Here is a 24,994-nt window from a genome sequence, read left to right on the forward strand (position 1 = left end):
AAGTCCACCTCAATTTCACAATAAGTCGGCTCTGGCTGCTGTGAGTACACTTCCGTTTCCTATTAAACCGGCACAGGTTATTGAAAGTCCACCTCACTTTCACTGACGTCCCTGTTATTTTACAATTTCTAACATGTTTTTGGATATGTCGTAGTGCGGAGAGTCCGCGGCGAGGTGCAACCGGTACCAGATCCGGAGTTGGTACGTGATTACCACCGCTGGATGGGAGGCGTCGATGTACACGACCAACTCCGGATGCAGCGATACAGCATCCAGTTATGCTACAAGACATGGAAGTACTACAAGACGCTTTTCTTAGGACTGCTCGATATGGGGTGAGCGCATATATTGTTTTTCGCTACCACCGAGAGGTTAACAACAGATGTCCGGCAAAGCATTTCGCGTTCTTCGAAACACTCATAGAGCAGCTACTCGCAATTAACTCAAATGAGACTTACGCGACTATCGAGGTGAGCGCCATGTTCGATGTATCCAACAAAACAGTTTGGTTTAGCTACTGAGATACAACATAATTACACTGTATGCTGCATATTTAAACAGAGGGCCACTCAAGCGCGAGACAAAACGGCACCTTCTCCATCGCGGTCAGGATCGGTGCGGCAGTCGTATGAAGGTGACGCGGCAAGTGTTGATGATAGTCATCGGCTAGAGGAGAACCCTGACACTATCATCGGCGAGCAAGGTGTCCAGCGCTCGTGTACAGTGTGCGCGATCTACAAAGTGCAGCCAAGGAAATTTACAAAGTAAATCTGCCTTGAGTACGCGAACGGCAACAAAAGGTGCGTTGCTAACCGCTTCATCATGCGTGTGGTATGTATCTCAAATTTAGATGTGTTGATTCTGAGGAACATACCTATGTAATGTAACTCGAGAAGGGAACGACATGCTTCAGTATCAGCAATGGACTGGACATCCCACGGCTACTGCTGAACGAGCACAAGCTGCGCCATCGCCCACCACCCTCGCACCCGGGAAAGAAGCGTAGACGCCGAGAATCGGAGGCTGGCGAGGCGCATAGTGATGATGTCGCCGCCGAGCAGAGCGACGGAAATGCTGACGAGTCGGCTGGAAACACAGAAGGCGATGAACCGTAGTTAGCACGGTCTGTTTCCTGCTTGCTGTGGTGGCTGATCTGCTTCGGGTGCTTGCAATCACTTGAAACAAAACCAAATCTCTCCTTTCCTTGGTAAATAACTGGCTGCGTATCGTTGCTGGGCGTTTGCAGCAGTATAAAAAATGATCTATCAGTAAAAAGGGCGCTGCTTATGTTTTTCAAGCCAGCAATACTTAATGAAGAGACGTATTGAGACTACATAAAACGAATTATTTTGGAGGTGGGGTGACCGTCCTAGCACGTAATCTCCCCAAACCCTGAGCTTTCTTTTTTTAACCACACACAAGCAGCCATATAAACTTATATGTGACGAGTTAAGAATATACCCTCGTGAATAGGGCCGGGAACTAAGGGGTTAAGGGTCAGTACGGCTTCATCCGTTTAATTTTAGATGACAAGCAGCCCAAAATATACAGATGTTACAATTCCTGGTACAAACTGTTTTGGCCAGTACAATAAAAACTACATATTAGCCGTAATATTAGAGAACTTTCGATAGCGGACCAATAAAAACGACATATCGGCCGAAATATTAGAGAACTCTAGATAGCGCGACCAAATTCGTAAATAAGACGGAAATAGCACGGATGAACGTTCAAATAGCTGCCATCGGAATACCGAATATATTTTGGAACCATCGAATTGACCCTTTTTCTGACAATTGTCCAGAAACTAAAGATCAGCTACCAGAATGTGTATCTTACCAGAGGTGGGCAAAATATGCCCATTTTCTGATAAAAGGTTATAATTTGAAACTATAAAGTCATTTTTCTTAACTACTTTTGGATTAAAAGCATGAGACTGAGCATCAAATTAATAACCAGCCACGGCTGGGCATCGTCTTTTTAGAGAGAAAAAAAAGATTGGGTGTAGTAGAGTGTACTGGCTGGTGAGCACTGTGGCTTTGTCTTCTTGAAGTAGTGGTCAAAGTGAGCTCGTTTTCTCTGTACTTGGGCTGCATCAGGTTCGTCGAGTAATCGCTCAAAACCAATTGCTCCCATTGTCACAACCGAAGCCGCAGTGCGCTGCGTATGTGCGCGCTAATTAGCATTAGTACGATGCACACACATATTTTACAATCCTTCAAAGCTGTGATTACAAAAGGAAGAGCCAACTCGAGCCCTTGGGGTCGATTAGCGTTAATCGACATTGGTGTTTTTGAAGCGCAATAGAGTGCATGTTGAAGCCCCTATATAACTTATAATCATGTACACCAAGCTCATCTGCCTTCACCCAAGTTCGTGATTTCCTTTAACCCCAGTGAAAGTTATTCTAAGAGAAAGGATCAAATATTTCCGAGCCAAAAATAGGCTGCTTGATTTTATCCTATGGCTCCTTTTGCATTAGGATAAAATTGTCTAAATTCACTCTTCATCGCCCCTTTCAACTCAAGCGATTCCGCGCGGATTGCTCCAACTAGCATGGCCGACTCCGATGCTGAAGAATTGTTATCAGAGCGTGAAGATGACGGCGAGCTTGATAGTTCGACCATCTCGAAGTGGAAATGCGTCGAAGAGACGTCATTAGAGCTCGGGATTGATGATGTGGAGCAACACCTTCTCGCGAAGGCAAGACTAGAGGTCCCCCGGGTGGCTGAGCGTCTGATGGCGCGTATGTACGGCAAACGTTCACGTCCTCTCCAGCCTGAACTTCCTGTTGAGGACATCGTACAATTGTGGCTACAGTAGATCCGACCGTGCTGATGCTGACAATGCAGCATATAAATGCAAATCTGGATACCAGCGAGTTTGCAGCGGTGAATGAAGTAAAACAAATGCTTGAAGTGGAGCTGTCGTTGTGCTTCTACAGTATTTCGCCGACAAAGTTCTATGCTGATGAAAACAAGAGGTACTATTTTCCTGCAAACAAAGCAATAAATCGTAGGCGATATTACACGTTGTTGAATGCACTTGGGACCCCAAGTGCGGCTATTTCTACTTCTTCAGACTTTTGGAATGTCCCATTTTCACCGGACCGCCACTTATCTCAAGCAATGGATGCAATTCGTCGAGTGTGCTCCAAAATTGGATTTGTAAACGAAGTTTCGATTGCCAGTCTGGATGATGATTTGCTGAGACTTCGCTCGAATCGGTTGATGATCTCGGGCTGACGAGAACTCGAAATCCAGCAAAAGGGTAAGCATGTAACGCACATGTTGCTATATATACTAACACGATCATGTGCCTAGATTCGGCCCTGTACAACACGGCATCGTGTCGCTGGTCACCGAATTATTCTTGTGTAGTCATGTGGCGTCCAGAGGTGAGACCGTGGCTGACGTGCTGCGAATTCTGATGCGATCGCTCTGTGGTGTATCCACGGATAGCCTAAATAAACTTCCGGGGGTTGTCTTTGCTTTGGATCGTGGATATCAGTCCAAGGAAGTAAACCGCCAAATTATGGAGTGTGGCGGCTAGTTATCGGGACTCATAAACGTGATCGGAGCTTTCCGTTCACATACGGAAAACTTGGTACTCAGAGGCAGACAGTGATGACGGAGAAAGGTGTCAAAACTACAAAATGGGCTACCATGAAGCACTCTGTCAGATCTACCGAGAGCACTTCTACGATGTGCGCTTTGGTTTATCGCTCTGGGCTTGGCAGTGTTGTACTACGCAACACTTCACTTAAATCGGCTGGTCCTGGAAAATGGTCGTATATTCCATTGCCTAGACCACAACAAGCTCATCGTGACATCCAAGGAAATGAATTTGCGAGTTTTGAAAGACGTGTGCTTATTCTGACGGAATGTCAGAGAACTCCCGACTGGTTTCTCATGCGCCAATTTCGCATTACTGGACTTGTTGCAGTTCAGATTCTCCGCGCAATTGTTAAGGCTTCTGAGAGTCCTGACGAGCTAGAACAAGCCTCCGAGAATCGGTGCAGTGTTTATCACAACTTGGCGCAGCAGACTTCCGTTCAACTGGTGCAGAAAATATTAGGTATTATGACCGATTCAATCTCGGGTGCATCCCGATCTTCAACTGGTAGTGAGATTCCATCAGAGTCGGCTCTCAGCACAATGAAAAACAAGGAGTTGCAACAACTGTGTCGTGATCAAGGACTCCCAGTGTCAGGAAACAAACGTGAGCTTATCGGCCGTCTTTTGAACGGGGAAAGTGACACAAATTCGAAAAAGAACACGATTAAATCTCCCGCTGCAGCGCTACTTAGCGCTTGGTTCTTAGCTCCAATTTCGTCTACGGACATGAAAGCTGAATCTAAGAACGAGGAAAATATTTACTCACGTGTACCAAGGTTTCTTGAAGCACACTCAAACTTCCGCATTCTTCACACGAAGTCTTATGGTCTCCTTTGTTGGTACGCTGAACGACTGCCACAGCTACGTACCATTATTGATTTGTGAGAATGATGCATGATACAGCCCTGACGAGCGCTATTTGGCATTTTCTCCGAATGATATCGCATTGGTTACTCGGCCTTCTAGTAATGATTCGTTTTTTGCTGTACTGGAGTATAAAACGAAGACTAGAGGCAATACTGTCGACACAGAGCGAAATATTGCAGTGCGATGCGGTAAATTCGCAACTGTAGAGCTGAATTCCCATTCTGATAGTCGGTACTTGAAGACGTTGATTTCCGACCAAGGGCACCGATCTCAGCTGCTACACAACATCATTTCTGGGTCTCTAAGAGATGGATTCTTTGTGTATGCGTCGTCAACAGCAATACTTCGTGTCGCTCACGTTGTAATTGGTGACGATATTGTGGATGCTTATCGACTGGCTCTCCGGAATATCAAAGAAGCATGCATGGACTGGATCTACACACCCGACGCTCCCGTACCGCCCTTTACAGTAGCCGAATTAGGACATTGTGGAGACGTATCAACGCTGAAGCAGCATCTCGCGTTATGACGAATAGTTGTGGCTAAAACCGAAGACCGTAGAAGCTCACTCCCTGCAGCAAAACACATAATCCCCAGCGTGATAGCGATCTGGAATCAAGTCAAAGGAGGAATCGACGTACATTCCCGGTACCTGAAGAAAATTAAGCCATCGCACGAGCATTTACCACCCCTCGCTGCTATTTGGCTGCGGTTTTTGATGACTTAAGTTTACAACGCGTTCCAGTCAGCCCAGTTACTTAGCGTGCGTTGTACATGCGATCAATACACTGTACAGTGTACATGTACTCATTTCTGCGTATGCTTTGCTTAATTCAGGGAGCCGCGTTCTTAATGGACGAAGATAGGTGCAAGTCCTACAGCAACTACCAACAACACAAAAGTGAAAATGCATCATTTCGAGATTTTTGCGGAGAAGCCGCAAGCTGTTTGGGAGGAAACGCTTATGACGACGACAGTATCGATGCACCGAGACGGCCGCTTTCTGAGGTTGATACAAATGTCTTAAGCGCGAATGAGCTGGGAAGCATTTTTTTTGAAGCCGCATTCGTTTGCGTACCGGGTACGTGATTATTTTGACGATGACCCCGAATGGCGGAAGCGTCGAAAGTCCAGTGGAGAGCTTCACAACGAGGTATGATCAGCTCATTTATTATGTGGTTGTGAAGCTAGAAAATTGACACTAACTACGGTACTTCAGAGGTTGCTGCTTTCCGGAAAACAACTTCGATGTGTGCTGTGCTGTGAGCGAGATCATGGTGAAGAGAACACTACCCGCCATCGACTAGGATATAAGACTAGATACGAATACTCCTTATGCAAGGTTGCTCTTTGCGACACGTCACGCTGGGAGAACGGTGAATCTTGCTTTGACAAATTTCATTCATCAGCCAAGCTGCCCGATGCATGTCAGCAAGCAGCAACAAAGTCCAGGCAAATTCGTGCTCCACCCCCATTACGTAAAAGATCACAAGCATCGGTTGAACAGTTTGAGCGACGAGTCACCCGACACAAATCAAAGCCACTGCGGCGATCGGTAAGATTGTCTACTGAGTCCGACGCATAATAGTTTATCCTAGGAACTAGGATAAAACTCCATCTTTAGCGAAGATTAAGCGTCACACTTAAGCTTGTCTTTACAACATTAATGCGCATGCGTTTGGGCTGAGGTCCTCGAACCTTGCTAAACGAAGTCTTAACGTCATGATGAGCCTTAAGTTTTTTCAGTTTGTGCTCTGGTTGCTCCAAGAGAGGCCATCAAAAGTTGATCCTTCCCATTTATCCTACCAAAAAAGCTCACTGGGGTTAAAGCTGACTTTGAGGGTCTGCGGTCTTCCACATACTCTGAGAATCGGAACGCTTTCTACTTCTCTCCGACAACAGTTTTGCGGCGGGGACCATCTCCGTATAGTCGTTCTTGTGAGTGTTTTTTAGGAGCTAATTTCGGTCTCTACACAACGAGAAATACATAGAAGCACGAGCAGAAAATATAAGAACTACATTGTCTGCCTGGGCGTCATTTCGATTCACCTGAAGCTGCAAAGGCCGCTCTAAACCACTCCGCGCAAGAACTCGCGCGAGTTAATGTGACTGCCGGTAAAATTTATTTTAACTCGCGCAAGTTTTAATACGAGCTTCTAAATGTGATTCCGACATGTGAGATAATAGAGTGGACCCAGACTCTTGCCTCTTATTCGACTTTAGATGGTTGTGCGATTCGCTCACTGAAGAAAAGAAAGATCGACCTCCTCAACACATACGTTTCCATGTCTTATAAACTGTGTAGAAAGCTGAAAGGGGAACTGCAGACTGGAATACCAGAGTAGGAGATTCAGCAATGCTCAACTTCAGTCATTGTCTTGCCTTAAAGCCATCTAAATATAGGCTTCAATCGCTATTCAACTGTGTTTCAGAATATTTCTTATTCCTTATTTTATCACTTTGTCCAAAGGCTATTTTGATGTCGCGGTAATTTAGAAAAATGTCTTCGGTAGTCATAGCGTCGGGAACCATTCCTAGATGCATTATCTTGTTGTGGCCAGGTGTACCTTTGAAATGGTACATGTAAACCGAACAAGCGCACGCAACATCCATTTCATTCCTTGCGTTTGCAGTCCTCCCAGTTTACAAAGATAACATCTAAACTACACGAACAGCGCCATAGCATGAATGTCACGGGCGATTTTTGCCAAGTGGCTTGACACAAAGTTTAGAACATAGCACCGCACGTGCTTACTGATCATCGGCAATGCAAGCGTCCATGGAGGCTACGACGCTGATACAATTATAAATGTCGAAGTGGCGTTCCTACCGCCAAATACTACTACATGTAGTAAGCGAGAGGCTCTTGACGCCGAAATAATTGCTGCGTTCAAGCAGCGTTACCGGCGTCGCCAGATCCAGCGCGGTCTTGATCAGCTTGAAGCCGACCCAGCGATGGACATGTCGAAAGCGACCAAGTTATACAAGTTTGACGTTCGCCAAGGGGTGGTATCGAGCATCGACTGCTGATATTCCATGTCACCCTCAATACGTGATAAGTTCTGGAAACACACTGGTCTACGCGACTACTATGCGTGCGAATACAGTGAGCCAGAGGAGGAGGAAGACTCTGTAATCAACGAGCAAACTAAAATGATGTAGCGCCTAAATGCGTATGATCCGATGTCGATGACTGAGCCGCTGTATCCACCAGATGAGAGCGAGTACGATGACCCCAATGATGAAGATTTCTGCGAAATCGAAGTGGAGGACGTTCCCGCGAGTGGTAAGCACAGAATGATGATGCAGAGCTCGATTCCGCGGATATTAAGGAGCACATCAGGTTGATTGCAAAACTGCTTATTCGAGCTGATTGTGTCGGATAGAAGAGCTGCGAGATGAGCTAGCAGGAAGGAAGAATGCGCATATTTTGGACGTGTTGCACAATACAGTGATTTTCCCATAGTTAAACACCTTAGAACAGTAATTTTTCGTAATTTGTTGGAGGGTATTCGGCTGCTACCGGTATCTACTTCTAAACCGGTACTGTCAAACAAGTACCGGTAATAGGCATTCAACATGCCATTTACGGCTTCAACACACAGCAAATCATTTGACCTGACTTCTGAATTGTTTTGACCTTCTGAGTATCGCAATAAGACATAATCGACGATTAGATGTCACAGCATAAAAGAGACCAGCCGCGCTTCGCTTGACTGGGCGCCCCCGCGGTTCGCTGCGCTCGCAATATGGAGATAGAATGTACTGGAAAGTGTAGTGCTCGGCTGGCACCTTAGTTGGCGCCGCGGCTATGGCAACCACGTCGCCCAGCCCCGTGTGTGTTATCCCAGCGATGAGCGTGTGTTTCTACTATTTTCTGTTCAACGTTGAGTTGTCACAGCGAGTCAGCACGATCATGTGGGCCACATGATGTGGCACACTCGGCTAGTTGCCACAGGATTCTTTGACCGCGTGGTTCTCACGAAGCCCCCAAACGCATGCGCTTTGTGTGTCTCTTACTGCTGCTGACGGCTTTCGCCATGCGAAAGGTGCAGAACTCGACCACCCCTCAAGTGGCTGTGGTGGAAGGCAACTGCGCACGACCACGACAAACGATGAAGAACAGAGAATTCGATTGATACCATCGGCTTTCGAGTATGGTATCATGAGGTGGAGAATCAAGTCTTAGATGAGGAACATAAAGACTGACCACTACGTTCTGGAAAAGCTGGCACTTGCTGGAGTGACAGGAAAGACTCTGACGAGAGATCCGAAGTTTAAAATATTCCAGAAAGTCAAAGTTGATGGCTGGCTCAAGGAAGAGGCGTCTACAACAACAGTCTGGGAACATCTTGGGCTGCATAGACTTCCTATTACTGACGTGGAAAAGGCCGACGAGCTCAGTACCTTTGTGAAATACGTGACGGCGCTGAATGAGAAGACCAATATGAAAAGTGGCCGAAACTTTTTGAGGGAGGATCTCGGGAAAAATTGGCAGCCAAATCATACATATTGAGGAAACTGAAGAGAAATGATGTTGACCGCAGAATCATGTTAGGTGTCTACATGTAGGCTCTGTAACTCGAATCCTTATGAACAACCGAAAGAAACCCATTTTGTTCTTCTTCGCAATCTATAAATTCCGTTTTCCATTCGAGACGCACCAATTGAGCTAGGGGATAGGTACACGGACATAAAGCCTATGGTTTCGTAACAAAAGCACCCTCCTCCTCAAAGGACTTGGTACTTCAGGAGACTAGTACAACGTAGTAAGAGCTTCGTCAAGCTGATAACATCTATCTCACCACTTAAAACACGAAGAGAAGCTAATCTATGCCAGTGATGTGACCTCTTCGGCACTAAAGGTATGTTCCTCAAAGGATTCATTCCCTTAGGTCAGAAGATGGGACCAAAACGGTTTCTTCCATGTAGTGTCCAAACACGCGGCCTCAGCTACAATATCTACTCTGCTAGTGGCAGTGCCGCCACACAACAGTCCGTGGGTTCTACGCAAATACTGTGCAGCTATATTACGACCCGCACTATCGCCAAGGCGTCGGATCAGAAGCACAAACCTTGCTCAAGGTGAGCCTCACCAGGCTGGTGCGTCCACACAAGCACGAGGTCGTGATTAGCATACCGGTATCTTAACCACACCGAAGATGTTGCTACATTCACGGATATTCAGTCCGCATCAAGATACATGTACCTCATCAAGAATGACGTCGATATCATCATCAAAGTGAACTTTGCTCAAATTTCGATGTACAAATCGGGCATTCGGGGCATCTACGGACAATTCTATTAATAACGCTTATTCATATCAGTCATATGATATGACTCATATCAAATGGAAAAATATTATGACTGATGAAGGAAACAAAGATTGATATATTATTGATTTCACTACAACACTTGTCTAAAGGGGTGTACCCAGGTTACATGAAGTGTGACCCATCACACTTAAGATTACCTGGTACATGGTACCAGGTCCAGCACATAGCTTCACTATAGGTGACTTATAGTTTGCAATTGACCCCTATTTATAAATACATTGAGTTCGACACTTGCCTTTAGCTAGTTATTTCCTTTGACAAGGGGCCTGAGAGGTGCTGCTCACTAAGAGTTTGTAAGCTCTTGGAAGGCGACTTTTTCAAGCGCAAGGTGCTGTGTGGTCTGTCGCACCTGGTAGCATTTGTAGTCAATCCACGCCAATGCGGGTAGAGTACCCGACCATCTGAAGTTATGTCGCCTTGGACAGGAACGCCTTTCTCACCTGAACGACTCACAGCTCTTCTGTTCGTAAGATGCCTGGCATCTTCGGGATGGAGGCCCTGCAATGCCTGGTGGTGTCAACACCGGCTGAGCAGCTCGAGCGCGTCAATGCCTTCGATGCGTACGAGCAGGGCCTCATCGCGCATGTGCGGGAGAACCTGCAGGCTCCGGCGGCGGAAGCAAATCCGCCTCACCCGAAGCCAATACGGCTGAAGGTTAAGCCGTATGAAGGGAAGGAAGGGGAGAACCTTCACTTCTGTGTCCGAGAAGTAGAGCTCGCGATGGACGCGGCTCTGATCTCGACCGAGCAACTCCGTGTTGCTTTTGCACTCTCCAACCTTAGCGGCCGTGCTAAGAGTTGGGTGTACACACGGGAAGCAACATCCCCTGGATGTTTCACATCCTGGGCTCAGCTGTGTGAACAGCTCCGAGCCGCGTTCCTCCCGGCGAACTACGAGTACCGCCAGCGTTCGCGCTTCCTCTTGTGTAAACAAGGGAGGCGTGAACTGCACGAGTATGTGCAAGAGATACGGGAACTCACGGCGTCCCTTGTGGGAAACCCACTCAACGAACACATCAAGATGAGTGAGTTCATGGACGGCATTCGATTGGGTCCCGCACGTACTCAGCTGTCCCGGGTGCAGTCAAGCACCTTTGAAGAGGCGATTCAAATGGCTCTTCAAAAAGAGTACATCCATCACCAGGCGCGTACGCCGGCCTCACCATGGCCAGCGAGTTCCTTGTCGGCTCCCGGTCAAACAAGCCCCAACGGACCAGTTTTCATGGAGCTCGGGTCTGCCGAACAGCGTGACATCCGCTGCTTCGGCTGCGGGAAGATGGGCCACTTCAAGCGCGACTGTCCCGCGGAAAGACTCCGCAGACGGTCCTTCCCCAAGCCCGTCCTCAAGGGTCGCTGGCAGAAGCCAGGATCCCGGGGATAGGGGAACGCAGGGAACCAGTAGGGGCGGGGCGCCCTACTGGGGAAGAACTAAGTCTTCGTGATGGGCGCGCGGGTGGCGCGTACCACGGGGACTTAGCCCCTGAGAGTCTTCGCACTCTCGAATCGGCGAAGAGCAGCGGCGGGCTGCTCGTAGTACACGGATGTGTACGGGGATACGATCATCCCTTTAGAATCTTGATCGATTCTGGGGCGTCGAAGAATTTCGCACGCCGCCAGACGGTTGCTCGCAACAGCAACAAGTTGTCCGATGCTTTGAGAGAAAGCAAGGGCAACGGGACGGTGTCAGTGCGACTGGCCGACGGGAAGGTCGTCACTGTCCCCAACGTCCAAGTGGATCTGGCCGTCAAGTTTGAAGACTTTGACAGCCTCGAACAGTTCACTGTTCTCGATATGGATCCATATGATATGATCCTGGGCATGCTCTGGCTTGAGAAGCACGAGCCCTGGATCGACTGGCGAGGCAAGGCAAGGCAATCGGTGCCAGCCGCCATGCGCAATCCGACAGAGCATTGGTGATTCATGTTCCCACCTCTGTCAGGGCCCGGGGCGCCCGCAAGGGCTGCCAGGGTACCAAAGCATCCGGCAGATGCTTGGGAGTCGTCGACGTACATGACGACTCCGAGGATGCTTTGATGGTGGCGGCGCATAGAGAAGGCGCTTGCCAAGTGAGTAACTTAGGTCCACAAGCGGGTAACATAGTTCCGCAGACAGCTGCAGCTGTCACGAACACTGAGAACAGCGTGTTCAGAGTGGGTAACAGCGCTCCACTCACGGTCGCCCAGAACTTAACTAAAGGGGAAGACGTCGGATACGCTTCCTGTGTGGGTAACACAGTGCCACACGTGGTCGCCCAGACCTTAGCTGAAGCAGAAGGCGTCGAACACGCTTCCTGTGTGGGTAACACAGTACCACACGAGGCCACGAGTGCCTCGGATGTCGTAGCGCCGACATCCATAGACGTGGGCAGCAAAGCTCGACGTCACGGTCGCCGTCGTCAACGACGCCGCCGCCGCCTCAAGTCGGATCCGAATTTAGTTCCGATCGACGTCGCTTCAAGCGACTCGGAGTCCAGGGCCCGGGCTCCTCCGACTAGGCCGGTGAAAGAGTGTTATCACATCTTCGATGGCGAGACCGGTTTACCCGTCAAGGCATCTGGTGTCCACTTGAAACCGTTGCCAGAGGTTGCAGAGATACTGAACCTCGAGGAAATGACGGCTGAGTCTTTCCTGACCAACCTCAAGGCTAAAGAGGTTGCTGAGATGGTACTCATGAGACCTGAGACCACTCGGGAGGAGCTGAACGCCTCCTCTGTCTTAGACGAAAACATCCTGGAAGACCTGAACAAGCGGCGTCAGACGCGCTTGGGTTCTGAGAACCTTAAGAACCCCAAGGATCCGGTGTATCCTTTGGTGACGGAGTATTCGGACGTGGTGAACAAATATCCACCGACCCAACTCCCACCGGATCGAGGCGTACGGTACGAGATTGATCTCGTGCCCGGCACAAAGTATTGTGTCACGAGGCAATGGCCTCTCCCGCGCGAACAGTGTGAGGTCATTGATGCCTTCTTCGCCGCGAAAGCGAAGGCAGGCATGGTGCGGGAGTCGAAATCCCCGCACTGGACGCCGACTTTCTGCGTTCGTAAGCCGAACGGAAAGTGTCGTCTGGCTCACGCTTATAACAAGCTGAACAACGCGACGGTGCCGGCCCAAACACTAATCCCACGAAAGGATGTGTTGCTGAACAACATGGCTGGAAGCGTACTGTACAGTGCGCTGGGTTTAGTAGACGGATACTACCCGATCCTGGTGCGCGCGAGCGACATCCCGCTCACCGCGATGAGCACTCCAAGCGGCATGCTTTGGGAGTGGCTCGTCATGCCGCAGGGCTTGTCTAATGCCCCGGTGACGTTCAACCGCCTGGTGACGAAATTGTCCAGGCCATTGCGCGCCTATGTACAGACGTACTTCGACGACATCTTCGTCCATAGCCGTGCCGAGGGAGACAAGACGGCCATGGAGGTGCATCTGGGGCACCTCCGTCGAGTGTTGGACGTGATGCGAGCGCACAAGCTCTACGCCAACATCGACAAGTGCGTCTTCGCATCACCAGAGATTAACGTTCTCGGTTGCTTCGTAAGCAACATGGGCGTTCGGGCTGACCTAGACAAGGTCAAGGCCATTGCAGCATGGCCAACGCCCCGATCCCAGAAGGATCTCCGAAAGTGGTTAACATCCTTCACAAGTACAGCGCGGGGTACGCGGGTTATGCTAAGCCCTTGTCGGGCCTCCTTCAGAAGGACATCGACTGGCACTGGGAGCGAGAGCACCAGGATGTCTTTGACAGCATCAATGCCAGTCTCCAAGAGGCCCCTGTCCTGGCCCTGCCAGACGAGACGAAGCCGTTTAGCGTCGTCTGCGATGCCTCCGACTACGTCATCGGGTGTGCACTGCTGCAGGCCGACACGGCTGGACGTGAGCGAGTCATCTCGTTTCAGTCCAGGTAGCTCAAAGCCGCCGAGCAGAACTACCCTGTCCACGACAAGGAGCTCCTGGCAATGAAATATGCCCTTGTGAAGTTTCGTGTTCACCTTCTGGGCTCTAGGTCCTTTGTGATCTACACAGACCATGCGGCCTTGCGGACGGCGACTAACTCGCCTCACCTCTTCCAAAGGATGGCGAGGTGGCTGTCCTTCTTCGCGGAATACAACTTCCGCGTCGAATCCAAGCCGGGCAAGCTCAACGTACCTGCGGACGCCCTCTCTCGGCGTCCTGACTATGAGTTGGTCCACATCACACGGGTGACAACGGATCTATATGATCGGATACGCATGGCGTATCGGGACGAGGAGGCTATCGCGCCTATTGTCAAGCTCCTTATGGCCGGAACGAGCGCGAAATCCGACTGGCTCTTGTGGTGTAGGGATTTCCAGATTCGACCTTACGCCGACCTACTTTAGGTCAAGAATCGGCTCGGTCTGATAACCCAGAGCTTAGGAGCAAAGGATCACGGTAAGTACTTGGCGATCTGTCCGGATATGCTATCCGGATAGCTGCTGAGCTCAACGGTCGCCCGAACTCAGCTGAAGGGTCGGTACAGATCCGAAACGACTACATTTCACTAGATATTCGTATAGGTAGCATAGGATTAAATAGGGGGAGCCGAAAAGGCTCCCAGAAGATAACAGAGCAGAATTTTCCTAGTCCAAGACACGTGTACACTTTTCCGGTAAGTCCCTGCATAGAGCTGGATTATGCCTGCCGTCAATACTCGAGAGGCATAGCTTGTAGGGTATTGATTGGTAGCGCCAAATGATTAGGTCGGTCCGGGTAGGACAAAGTCTCGCTACGCGCGAAAGAAAGCCCCGCATACTCAGCGGGCAGGTACGTCGGATAGCCCGGGTGCCGTAACACTTCTAGCTGAGCAGCCTCTGCGCTCGGTGACCTGTAAAAGCGCTCGCGCGCCGTCGTCCATCCTTTGGTGGAGGGCACAGGGCTGTGAACGAGCTCAGCCGAACCCAAACTCGGCGGAGCCTCGGAAGTGATCTGACTTGGTTAGTCGGACCCGAGTGGAAGCGAGCCACTCGTCTGTCCCGAAAGGGCCGGACCGCGAGGGGACCACCCTCTGCGCAGGCCATACAACCGCCGACCTAACTCGGCGATTTGTTGTGGTTTGTGTAAGGAATCCACATCTGACGGTATTTGTGTGTTCTACTACACCACAACTGGTGCCGCGATCCGGGAACAGGAGTGTGTGCTTGTTTTTATAGGTGCCAGCTAACCAAGTTAAGAGGAAGAGAAGAGAAAGAGAAGAGTGAAGATAGTCAAGGGATCAGCAACACCGAGCGACGGAAGCCCAGCGATGGCTGGATAATCGCCTCTCGCGGGGTCGGACCCGGCGGATCAACGACTCATCGCCATGACGATGGAGGTGGGACGAACCGTCCAGTTCGACGAGGATGACCAAGACCAGGAGAGCGAGAACGGAGATGCAAGTGAAGGAGAGTATGAAGAGAAGGCCGAGACCGCTGAGCTCGGAGAAACGAAGACTACCGCCGAGCTACTTGGCGAGGTGGAAGAGTTGACGCTGCAGGTGGGACGCATGGGAGCCCCACGTCCTGTCGAGCGCAACTTATCCGCCGAGCTCGACGAAGGTGCGGACGATGAAGAAGATGAAGAAGAACATGGTGTAGCTCAAGGGGACCGTCCGCCCCCTATTCCGAAAGCGACGAGGAACGCTGATACGCCGAGCACCAATAAAGTGTTGGCTCGACTCGGCGAAGAGATGAGAACGAGATCGGAATGGATGATGATGTTCGCGCCTGTGGCGATGGCGCAGGCGAAGTGGCCGATGTTGGGTCCCGAGTTAACTCAGCCGGTGCGTGCAGCCAACATCAATCAGTTGGTGGAAGAAACTGTGTTGCTGTTGAAGGCGATGGGCTATCGGTGCAACAGCCGACCAAACAGCCTCATCCTGTCCGACTGGAGTCTGACCCGTGGTGGAGCTGATCTCTGGCAATGGAAGAAGAAGTTGAGAGTGGCGTTTGGATTGGAGAAGGCCCCTGGTGGAACGAAGAAGGTGTACAGCCGAGTAGCCGAGTTCAAACCACTCGGCGAAGACCCAAGCAAGATTCCCTTGCCGAAGACCCCGGAGACGAAGAGACGTGAAGTGTTCCGCGCTACGCAAGGGACTCCGTACTTCGAAGACTCCCACATGCTGACTCCAATGAAGCTAAACGCGACTCAGCGAGCGCCGAGTCGGGGATAGCGAAATGTTGGTCGTTACCGTGAATTGTATGACGCTGCAGACGAGGCCGAAGCTTACGAGGAGGATGAAGAAGACGACGACGCCTTCGACGTGAGAGGAAACCGTGAAGAAACCGTGAAGGACTACATCCGAAACTTGAGCTTTGACGCAGCTGAAGAAGACTCGACGCAGTACCTAGAAGTCCGAACCCACGCCTCGCTCGACAAAATCGCCGAGCTCGAAGGAAAGCGCTACCGCTCTGACGCGTCGCTCCAGTGGCTCAAGCGTTTCATCTACGAGATGAAGAGCATTAGGATGCCCTAAAGTGCCTTTCTCGCTATGCTTGGGACGCGCGGCGAAGAGTTGGTATAGGCAGCTACCGAAGAAGACTCAGCGACGTTGTAAACTACTCAGCGAGGCGTTCCTGGATTATTATTGCTCACAGTTCGACCAATCCGCCCGCACTCGTTACTACTCGGCGAGACGTAAAGTCAACGAGCCGATCTGCGACTTCCTGATCCGACTCAGTGGGTATGCTCGGACAGCCAAGATCCAGTACGAGAAAGGTGGCGCCGACGCAGCTGACCATGTCGAACACTTCTTGTTACATTGTGGTGATGCGATGTGATGGATTTGATGTACCCCTTGCAGTTGGAAGACATCAGTAAGGTGGAGCAGATAATCAATCGTCGGATCCTCGGTGAAAAGCGCAAGAAGCAACGCGACCGACTAATGATCGCACGAGGCCGCGACGATAAGAGGAAGGATCAAAGCCGTCGCGATGAACGCCGAGAGGACGTCGAGATGAGAAGCGCAGTCGCAAGGAAGAAAACCGCGACCGCCGAGTCACTGTCGTTGACGCTGACTCTGACGGGGAGGAACTCATCGATCAGAACCCGCCGAGTCCGTACAACTCCGAAGACGAATGGGATGATGAGGACCAGTCCGGAGGACACGACTCCGCGGAAGACGACGATTACATAGACGCCGGCGTTTCCAATGATAAAGGAAATACACCGGACCGCCGAGAGAACTCGGCGGGAGACCAGAATGGCTCAAACCGAAGTTGGGGAAACTCAGCGAACCGACCTCCGCGACCGTACAACCAACGAGAACAGTCGAACCGTGGAGATGGATCACGCGACAACACTCAGCGTGGACCTTGTGCAGCTTGTGGAAGAACGGGGCACTCGGCTCACTACTGTCGACGACGCTGCAAATTCTGCAGACAAGTCCATGAAGGCGGCCAGTGCGAGCTGTTTCGTCAATATGAGAAGCTGGCTGCGTTCGTAAAAAACTTTGTCGACAAGTCGCAAGTGCCAGAAGACCTGCAAAACATTTACGCGCCGAGTGATTTAAACTCGGCGGCCCGCCAACACTGACTGGGTTGGAATATGCCGGGCTGCCACAGTCAGCTGAACCTGCAGTAGAGGCGAACTTCTTGTTTGCCTTCGTAGGCGAAGCAGGACGGCCCGAGGGAAGAAGCGGGGATGGCAATTGGATGTGTGAAATCGACGGAATTGAACGTGAGCTCGGTGAGTTAGATGATAACCACCGAGCGATTGCAAGTGTAACTCGGCAGTCAGACCAGGCTGTGCATCGTACCAGAATCATGAAGCTGCTTCCGGGAGAACGGCTGGGATGGTGGTCAGCACAGACGTTTGATCGCCGAGTTAGAATGAGATTTCTCGTATTGGGAGCAGTGAACGACCGAAGGACCAAGATATTATTGGATACCGGCGCAAATGTCTCGGCGATTAGCGAATACTTCGCGAGGAAATTGCGTCTCAAGAGAGTGGCCAGCCGAGATAAGCGAATCGACATACAAGGAATAAGTAGGACAGAATGGTGACAACGTCAAGAGCAGTTGTGAAGGTGACACTTGGCTGGGAAGTGGCATACGAGTTTGAAGTATGGATAATGCCTCATCATGCCGGAGTCGATTTGATTCTCGGCGCCGACTTCATGATCCCAGCTGGGATCCGTCTGGATCTGTACAACTCGGCTGTCAAGCTACCCGATGAGATGGTGATTCCACTCATCCGATCAAGTAATGCGCCGACCAAGACCGAGTTCGGACCAAATGTCCCATGTGGGCCATCAGATGGGTTAACAATCGAAAGTCGAATGACCGCTGAGTTCAAATTGCCCAGGCGACAACCCAGTGAGTCGACGCATGACTTGTGGGTGCGACGGACGAAGGGTTGGATTCCAACGGTTGTTTTTAATCGCCGAGGAAGACCAACCCATGTCCTAATTACGAACGTACGACCGACGTCAGTCTGGTGCCCACCTCACTTTTATGTGATAAAATGGCAACCACACGGAGTACTGGCCAATGAGGGATATGTCCGCGTGAGCTCGGCGAAATACCGTGACTGGCAGATATTGGCATTTGAGTCAGCGATGGACAAAGATTTGCTGCAGAAAGAACAACGACTGTACGAGGACTGGTTGTCACACCAGCCGCCAGCTGTGGAAAGACGAAAATACCCAACTCCGACGGCGGTGGAGAAACGACCCCCTCCAGGGGGAAATGGACCCGAATTAACATGCGCCGAACGCTGGAGAAGAATCGAAGCTGATACAGAAGCCGACGAAGACGAGAGGCGTCGCGGTAACGCCAACGCCATATCGACTTCAGGGGTGACAAGGGGTGACCCGGCTATAAACTCAGCGTTTAAGTTGGAAGACGTCCGAGCGGATCGTACGCCGGTGCTACACGATTGCCAAGATGTCTCCTATCAGCTGTCCAAGTTTGAAGACCATGGCGCCATTTCTGACGTCAACGCAAACTCAGCGGCTGAAGGAACAAGTGCAGTAAGGGCCAATGACCATGTGTCGGCGACTGAAGACTCAGCTATAACGGAAGGAGACCCTGAAGAACGCTCGGAACACGTCTTACGTGACGCCCAACCCGGTTTTGACAACTGAGCCAAGTTTGGAGTCATTAGACCAAGTATTGTGGGCGAGGTGAGCTCAGCGGTGAGCACCCTGACCACCATAAGTGCTGGGAGTAACCATGTGGTGACGGCGAGCTCGGCGCTCGGAGAACCAGCCGCAAGAAATGACTCGGGAGCTGTTCCAGTGTGCTATAGGATGACCGACTACGCGAGGAACGAGTGTGGACGCGTGGATGTTTGTCCAGCCGTCGTAACAGACTCAGCGGTACAGTGCCCTAGCGTGATGACTGCGAATTCCAAGCTGGAGGTATTACTTTTGAGAGTTGTTGAGGATAACAGTGAAGGACTGAGCTGGACGGTGGATACCAGTAGCACCAGTGATGAAGGTGAGGCACGAGCCGAGTCTGGAGTCGATGGGTTAAGTTTTGCAGCCGTTGTGAGCTCAGCGATGGGTACGCCAAGGGCCTGCATTATCCAGTTGGCGGCGGTGGACTCGGCGTCAGGAGATCTAAACACTGAGAGCGTCTCGGACGTGGCTACAGCATGTCGTCAGGATGTCAGCTATACTAAAGACGCGTTTGCACGCATGGAAGCTAGTTCTGCCGTCGCAACCAACTCAGCGGATCAGCTCTCCGACGCAACAGAGGACTATGATAGTCGGGAGGTATTATTACATGAAGGAATAAAGCCCAACAACGACCCAGCTACGGGGGACTCAACGTTGGAGACTATGGAGGCTGAAACCGGCTCGGATGTGGTTAAACAAAACGACGATGATACTATCTACCTCGGAGACAAGTTTGAACGCGCAGATGTCAGATTGGCCATCACAGTGAACTCAGCGGATATGGGCCCTGACGTTGACGACAACTATGATTTATCAAAGGTATCACTGTTGAGCGGTACTGGGACTAAGATCGGAGTAACGAGCTCGGCGACGATGGTGTTCGACCCCGGCGGAATTGGCTACAGTTAGAACGCGCTGTGGATGAAGAAACAGCTTCGCAGAAAGCAGGCCATGTCAGTGGTACAGACCCTAAGACCGTGACCGAGCTTGCCACCGCTGAGCTCAACTGGGAAGATGATGAATGCAACGAGTCCCTGAAATACCTCGCGCCTCCCTCCAAGAACTCGGCGACAGTAAGAATGAGCCCAGAGCTGCTATACGCCCGAATACCAGCTGACTTTGCGGGATGCGTGCTGTCATTTGATGGCTCAGCGAAGACAGCTAAATACGGCGGGTATGGAAGTTGTTCGTGGATACTGTGGCGCCTTCCGAATTGGGACATTGAGATCGCTGCAAGTGTGTACCTGTCGTCCACCACGGTCAACATCGCCGAGTACACCGGCATGAACAATGGAGTCTTGGCGGCAATTGACCGAGGGATAACCGATCTGATTATCGTGGGTGGCTCCCGGCTTGCAATCCAGCAATCCATGGGGGTGATAGCATGCAAGAAGGAAACGTTGCAAGTGGAGCTAGCTCGACACAAGGATCTCACGAAACAACTCAACTCGGTCCGGTATCGACACATAGCGCGACACTATAACGCAGCGGCTGATTCTCTCGCTACAGAAGCACTTGAAGCTAAAGCTGGACGAGTAATTCTCGGGACGGATAGGAAAGCAGAACTGAGAATGATTAACCGAGTAGCCGAAGAACCGTACGCCACAGACAACCCAGCGGAAACCCCGATTGTCACGGCAGTCACTCGTAGCCGAGTACGCCGAGTTCACTATGAGGACGAGCTGGATGAAGACTCGGCTAGAGCCAGAGGAGGAAGTCAGGATCACGAAGCCGTGTCAATAAATCCAAGAAGATCTGCGTTTGAAAGCAATGGAGATGAATTCGAACAAGTCAGCAGGGCGTCGACTCGGCGGATTAACCACACGACCCCGAATGTCGAAACAGGGTCGCAGATGGAGTCAGCCCAGACAGCTCAGAATGCCAACGACATTGATCCAGTGGCAGTACAGACCGAGCGGAGGCGACGAATCGCGAAGGCACAAGATGAAGAACTCAGGTGGGCCGATCTGAAGGCGTACCTGAGAGGTGGAGTGGAGAACCTTACACACCGTCGAGCTCAGAATACCGGCAAAGTCGCAGAAGTCTTTGTACTCAGCGAAGACTGCCTGTTATACCGCCGAGATGAAGCCCGCCGACTAGGCGAACTCGGCGAACCGAATCTCTCATTGAGATTGGTGATTCCGTCAACTATGGTCGACGAAATACTTCATAACTGCCACAACTCGATCGACGGGGGGCATCAGGGCATCGTCAGAACTTATCACCGAGTCAAGGCCGACTACTACTGGATTGGTCTTTACGCCGACGTGGTGAAACGTGTTAGGGCCTGCGAGGACTGCAATACCAGTAAGAGCAAGCCACAGTTGAGAGGTTACTCGCCAGGAAATGTGGTGTCAGACCATCCATTCCAAGTCGTGTCAATGGATTTTGTGATTCCCCTTCCTCGAACTCAGCGGGGCAATACTGCACTGCTGCTGTTCCAGGACCACTTCACGGGATTCGTTATCGCTAAGACTATGAATGACACCGGGGCACTCGAAGTGGCCAAGGTATTCGAGGAATGCGTCTTCAGGCAGTTCGGGGCTCCGTCTCTGATACGGCACGACCGAGATCCAAGGTTTATGAGTGAAGTGTTCCAAAAGTTCTCCGAGATGATGCAGTCGAGATCAAGAGCTACGCTGAGTTACCGACCACAAGCTAACGGTCAACAAGAGAGGTCAGTCAAGACAATGGTTCAGACTATACGGGTCTACGTAGAAGACCCACTTCAAGCCGACTGGGATGACATCGCCGAGAAGATGGTACACGCTATCAACAACTCAAGAGATTCGACTCGGCGAGAAACCCCTTTCTATCTGGTGCATGGTTGGGACGCCAAGTCTACACTCAAGGCTATGACGAGTTTAATACGACGTGGACAGGGACGCCCAGTCAACTCGGCGGACGCAGTCGAGTGGCGCCGAGAAGCGAACAGACAACGAGAAGTGGCACTTCGATTAGCAGCTGAGTTCCAAGTGCGAGAAAAAGCACGACGAGCTCGAGAGCACAACGAAGCGTTGAGCAAGAAGGAGAAAAGATCCATTCCTAGCACAGCAGATGACGAAGGTGGAGTTGCAGAACCAGGCGATGAATCCACCAAATCCTTGTTCAAAGAAGGAGATCAAGTCTGGTTGTTTATGGAGCGAGTCAAGTCGGGCCTGACCAAGAAGTTAGCCCACCGATGGCATGGAACATTCAGGGTGAAGAAGAAGGTGGAAGAATTCGCCTATGAATTGGAGCTACCCGACAAGAGTGGATATAGGTTCTACCCAGTGGTCCATGTATCACGTCTGAAGGCAGTCACCGAACTCGGCGGAAGACCAAAGACGAGGCTAATCGCCGACCTCGAAGAGACTCAGCGATTTGACTTTGACGAAGAATTACTGCCTGAAGACAGCTGGGAGCCAGACACAAGTACGAACCAGTATGAAGCCGAAGCAATTCTCGACGATGAGCTACCATTATCCACGAGTACGTCACGATCACAACGGAAGTTTTAAGTTAAGTGGGTCGGCTACGATGAGCCTACTTGGGAACCACTGTCGAATTTGTCATGTGGGGGTCTCCTGTTTGACTATCTACGACAGAAGAAGCGCGAAAACCGTCTGCAAATGGTGCAAGTTGCAGATGAGGATTAACAGCTATTGCACCAAAAGTTACACAAACTCAGCGGACGACACAGGCCGAGTTGAGATGGAATGCTACTGTGTCGAAACTACATATACTGAATAATTACGAAATGAAGTCCTGAACGATACCTACGGGACGCCCAGTCAAAAGAAGAAAACTAAAAAGTTGGCGATCCGGACTCCAAGTCAGTTGAACCCGACGGAGACAACTGGGAAGAGCTCAGCGGACTCGACGATTGGAGGCGTGGTGTCGTGGCAGACGTCATCCCTTGGGAACTTGCGGAAGGAGATGCAACATTCGCAGCCGTGGCAAGAAGTATCATCGCCGAGCTAGCCAACGAAGCTGAAGCCGAACCAGATGCCTCAGGACCCGACTCGGCTGAAGTGGGTTGAGGCGGATCCGGTCCACTGGGGAGTGGGGTGCCGAACAGAGACATACTCGGAGACGCGCCTCGGAGATTGGGAGAACCCAACCCATCGTCCGCCGAGTCGTCACTAGACGCACTCTCGTCATCTGAGCCGAGCTCACCGATTTGAAGACCCAGTGAAGATATGGATGCCTTGATGATTCAGCCGAGTTGGAGCACCCGGGGCATAGGCAGGAGGCGCTTGTTCGGCAAGATCGAAGTCTTCTTCAATCGCGTCGTCAACAACCTGTGGATCCATACCGCGCGGAGCGAAAATCAAGAAGTCCACGTTCTGAGCGCGGAAGCAGGTATTATACGGGTGGACCGCCGGGTCAGTTAGCCACCAAGCTCGCCAGAGCTCGGCTAGATCCACATCGTGAGCACACTGGACCCAGTCTCTCCCGGAGGGAACCCACGAGAGGTTAACGGGAGAGTAATGGGGACGGACGGATCGAAATAAACCTTTGCGTCCACAAGAGGAGCGGGTTCATCGCCGAGCTTCTGAGTGACCGCCGAGTAAAGCTGGTCGTAGAGCGCGACAACCAAAGATCGCAGGGTATCACTGCGGCGTTTACGCTCGCGCTTGTACACCAGCCACAGCTCGTACACCTCAGCAAGCTGAGCGGGCGTGGCAGCCGGGTTGACGTCAGGATGGAGACCCATCAACACACTTGACTCGACGATCCAATGACGACGCACATAGAGAGCTACGAAATAACGGGTCATCTGGCCATCTGTCTGGATGGGCCTCCCCGCCGAGTCCAAGGGACTGTCACCACGAAGCTTCACCCACATATCTCCAAGAACTTGCATCAAGGTTCGAGGTCGGGTCTGAGAAGCCAAACACCGCCGAGCTTCCTCCAGTAGCGACGGAGAAAAGAAGAAAGGAAGCTCAGGGAGCATCCGCCGAAGACGCTGACAAGGATGGTTCGGATCGAAAACAGCCATGAAAGCTCGAATGCCGTCAAGAGAACACGGCGTAGGGGGCACACGACTCTTGTCTCCTACGAGCTCCATCTGCACCCCTCCGCTCAGTGTATCCAATAATGCATTCCAACAACGGGCTGAGCCGAAATGCATAAATGGTACCTCGCGGAGTTGAGCCATGTGAAGGGTCAAGCGACAATCCTTGGACACCGCTTGCGAGGCTCGAGTCCGTAACGTCGCCAGCGGGAGTGTAAGAGCGCTGGGAAGTGCGACCACAGCCGGACGTGAAGCAGTCGAACTCGGCTGAGAGAGAATCGATATAACCGGGAGCCTACTCGGCGAAGGAGCAGCAGGAATGGATTGAGCCGGAGCTGGATCAGGAGTCGACGGGAGCTGCCGATGCTTGTGGTGTCGGTGCGTCTTGTGATGCTTCTTGTGCTTCTTGTGCTTCTTGGATCGCTTCGACCGATGACCGGTAGGACTCGGCGAGGCACGACGTTTGCGATGCTGCTGCTTCCCCGAAGCCGGCGCAGAGGCAGAACTCGTCCCGTCACCAGAATCCTTCGATGAATGCCGCGAGGAAGGGGAGCACTCGGCGGCAAGGACGCATCACTCATCTCGTCGTCAGAGCCGAAGATTGCCGCATGAAGGCTCCTCGCTTTGGCAGAACGACGAGCATCTTCGGCCGCTGAGTCAGAAACTGAGGGGCTGCCAGCCGAGTTCTCGGATAAAGAAATGGGATTCTAGAGCGACCCAGCGGCAGGATTCGTCGAGCCGGTGGACGGTGCAGAACCATCACCAGGCCCTAACACCTCGTCGTCAGGCGCGTCGAGGTCCTCAAGCAGCTGAGCAGTCACAGTGCGGGCGGTCGCAGCAGATCTCCGGATAGGGCGCCCAGACGGGGACGTCAACACGGCCGGAACCGCAGGGAGAGACGGCCTGGGGACACTCACGGCCGGAGTCACTAGGTCAGTCGGCGTAGTGGATACGCTCAGACCCCGAGAAGAAGAGACGTGAGAAGATCGGCCAGAAGATGACTGGGAGCGTCCAACCACCGTTAGCACGACGCTGAGTGGTGCGCTCGACTGGGGCAAC

General features: G+C 51.5%; 3 protein-coding genes across 3 annotated transcripts; all 3 read left to right on the forward strand.

The window, feature by feature from the left end:
* Window positions 1-2,556: 2,556 nt before the first annotated feature.
* Window positions 2,557-4,723, forward strand: PITG_16847 (uncharacterized protein; the record flags this gene model as incomplete). Its single annotated transcript, XM_002897239.1, has 5 exons — window positions 2,557-2,750; window positions 2,879-2,983; window positions 3,324-3,397; window positions 3,946-4,221; window positions 4,713-4,723. The coding sequence occupies 5 exons, from the start codon at window positions 2,557-2,559 to the stop codon at window positions 4,721-4,723; spliced, it is 660 nt and encodes a 219-aa protein (XP_002897285.1).
* Window positions 4,724-5,594: 871 nt separating this feature from the next.
* On the forward strand, window positions 5,595-6,496 carry PITG_16848 (uncharacterized protein; the record flags this gene model as incomplete). The annotated part of the gene is made up of 3 exons (XM_002897240.1): window positions 5,595-5,637; window positions 5,894-6,039; window positions 6,476-6,496. 3 exons carry the CDS (start codon window positions 5,595-5,597, stop codon window positions 6,494-6,496), a joined length of 210 nt encoding a protein of 69 aa, XP_002897286.1.
* Window positions 6,497-7,119: 623 nt separating this feature from the next.
* PITG_16849 (uncharacterized protein) lies at window positions 7,120-7,832 on the forward strand (the record flags this gene model as incomplete). Its single annotated transcript, XM_002897241.1, has 1 exon — window positions 7,120-7,832. The coding sequence occupies one exon, from the start codon at window positions 7,668-7,670 to the stop codon at window positions 7,830-7,832; it is 165 nt and encodes a 54-aa protein (XP_002897287.1).
* Window positions 7,833-24,994: the final 17,162 nt, after the last annotated feature.

This window comes from Phytophthora infestans, genomic scaffold (assembly GCF_000142945.1).
Source record: "Phytophthora infestans T30-4 supercont1.46 genomic scaffold, whole genome shotgun sequence".
Lineage (NCBI taxonomy): Eukaryota > Oomycota > Peronosporomycetes > Peronosporales > Peronosporaceae > Phytophthora > Phytophthora infestans.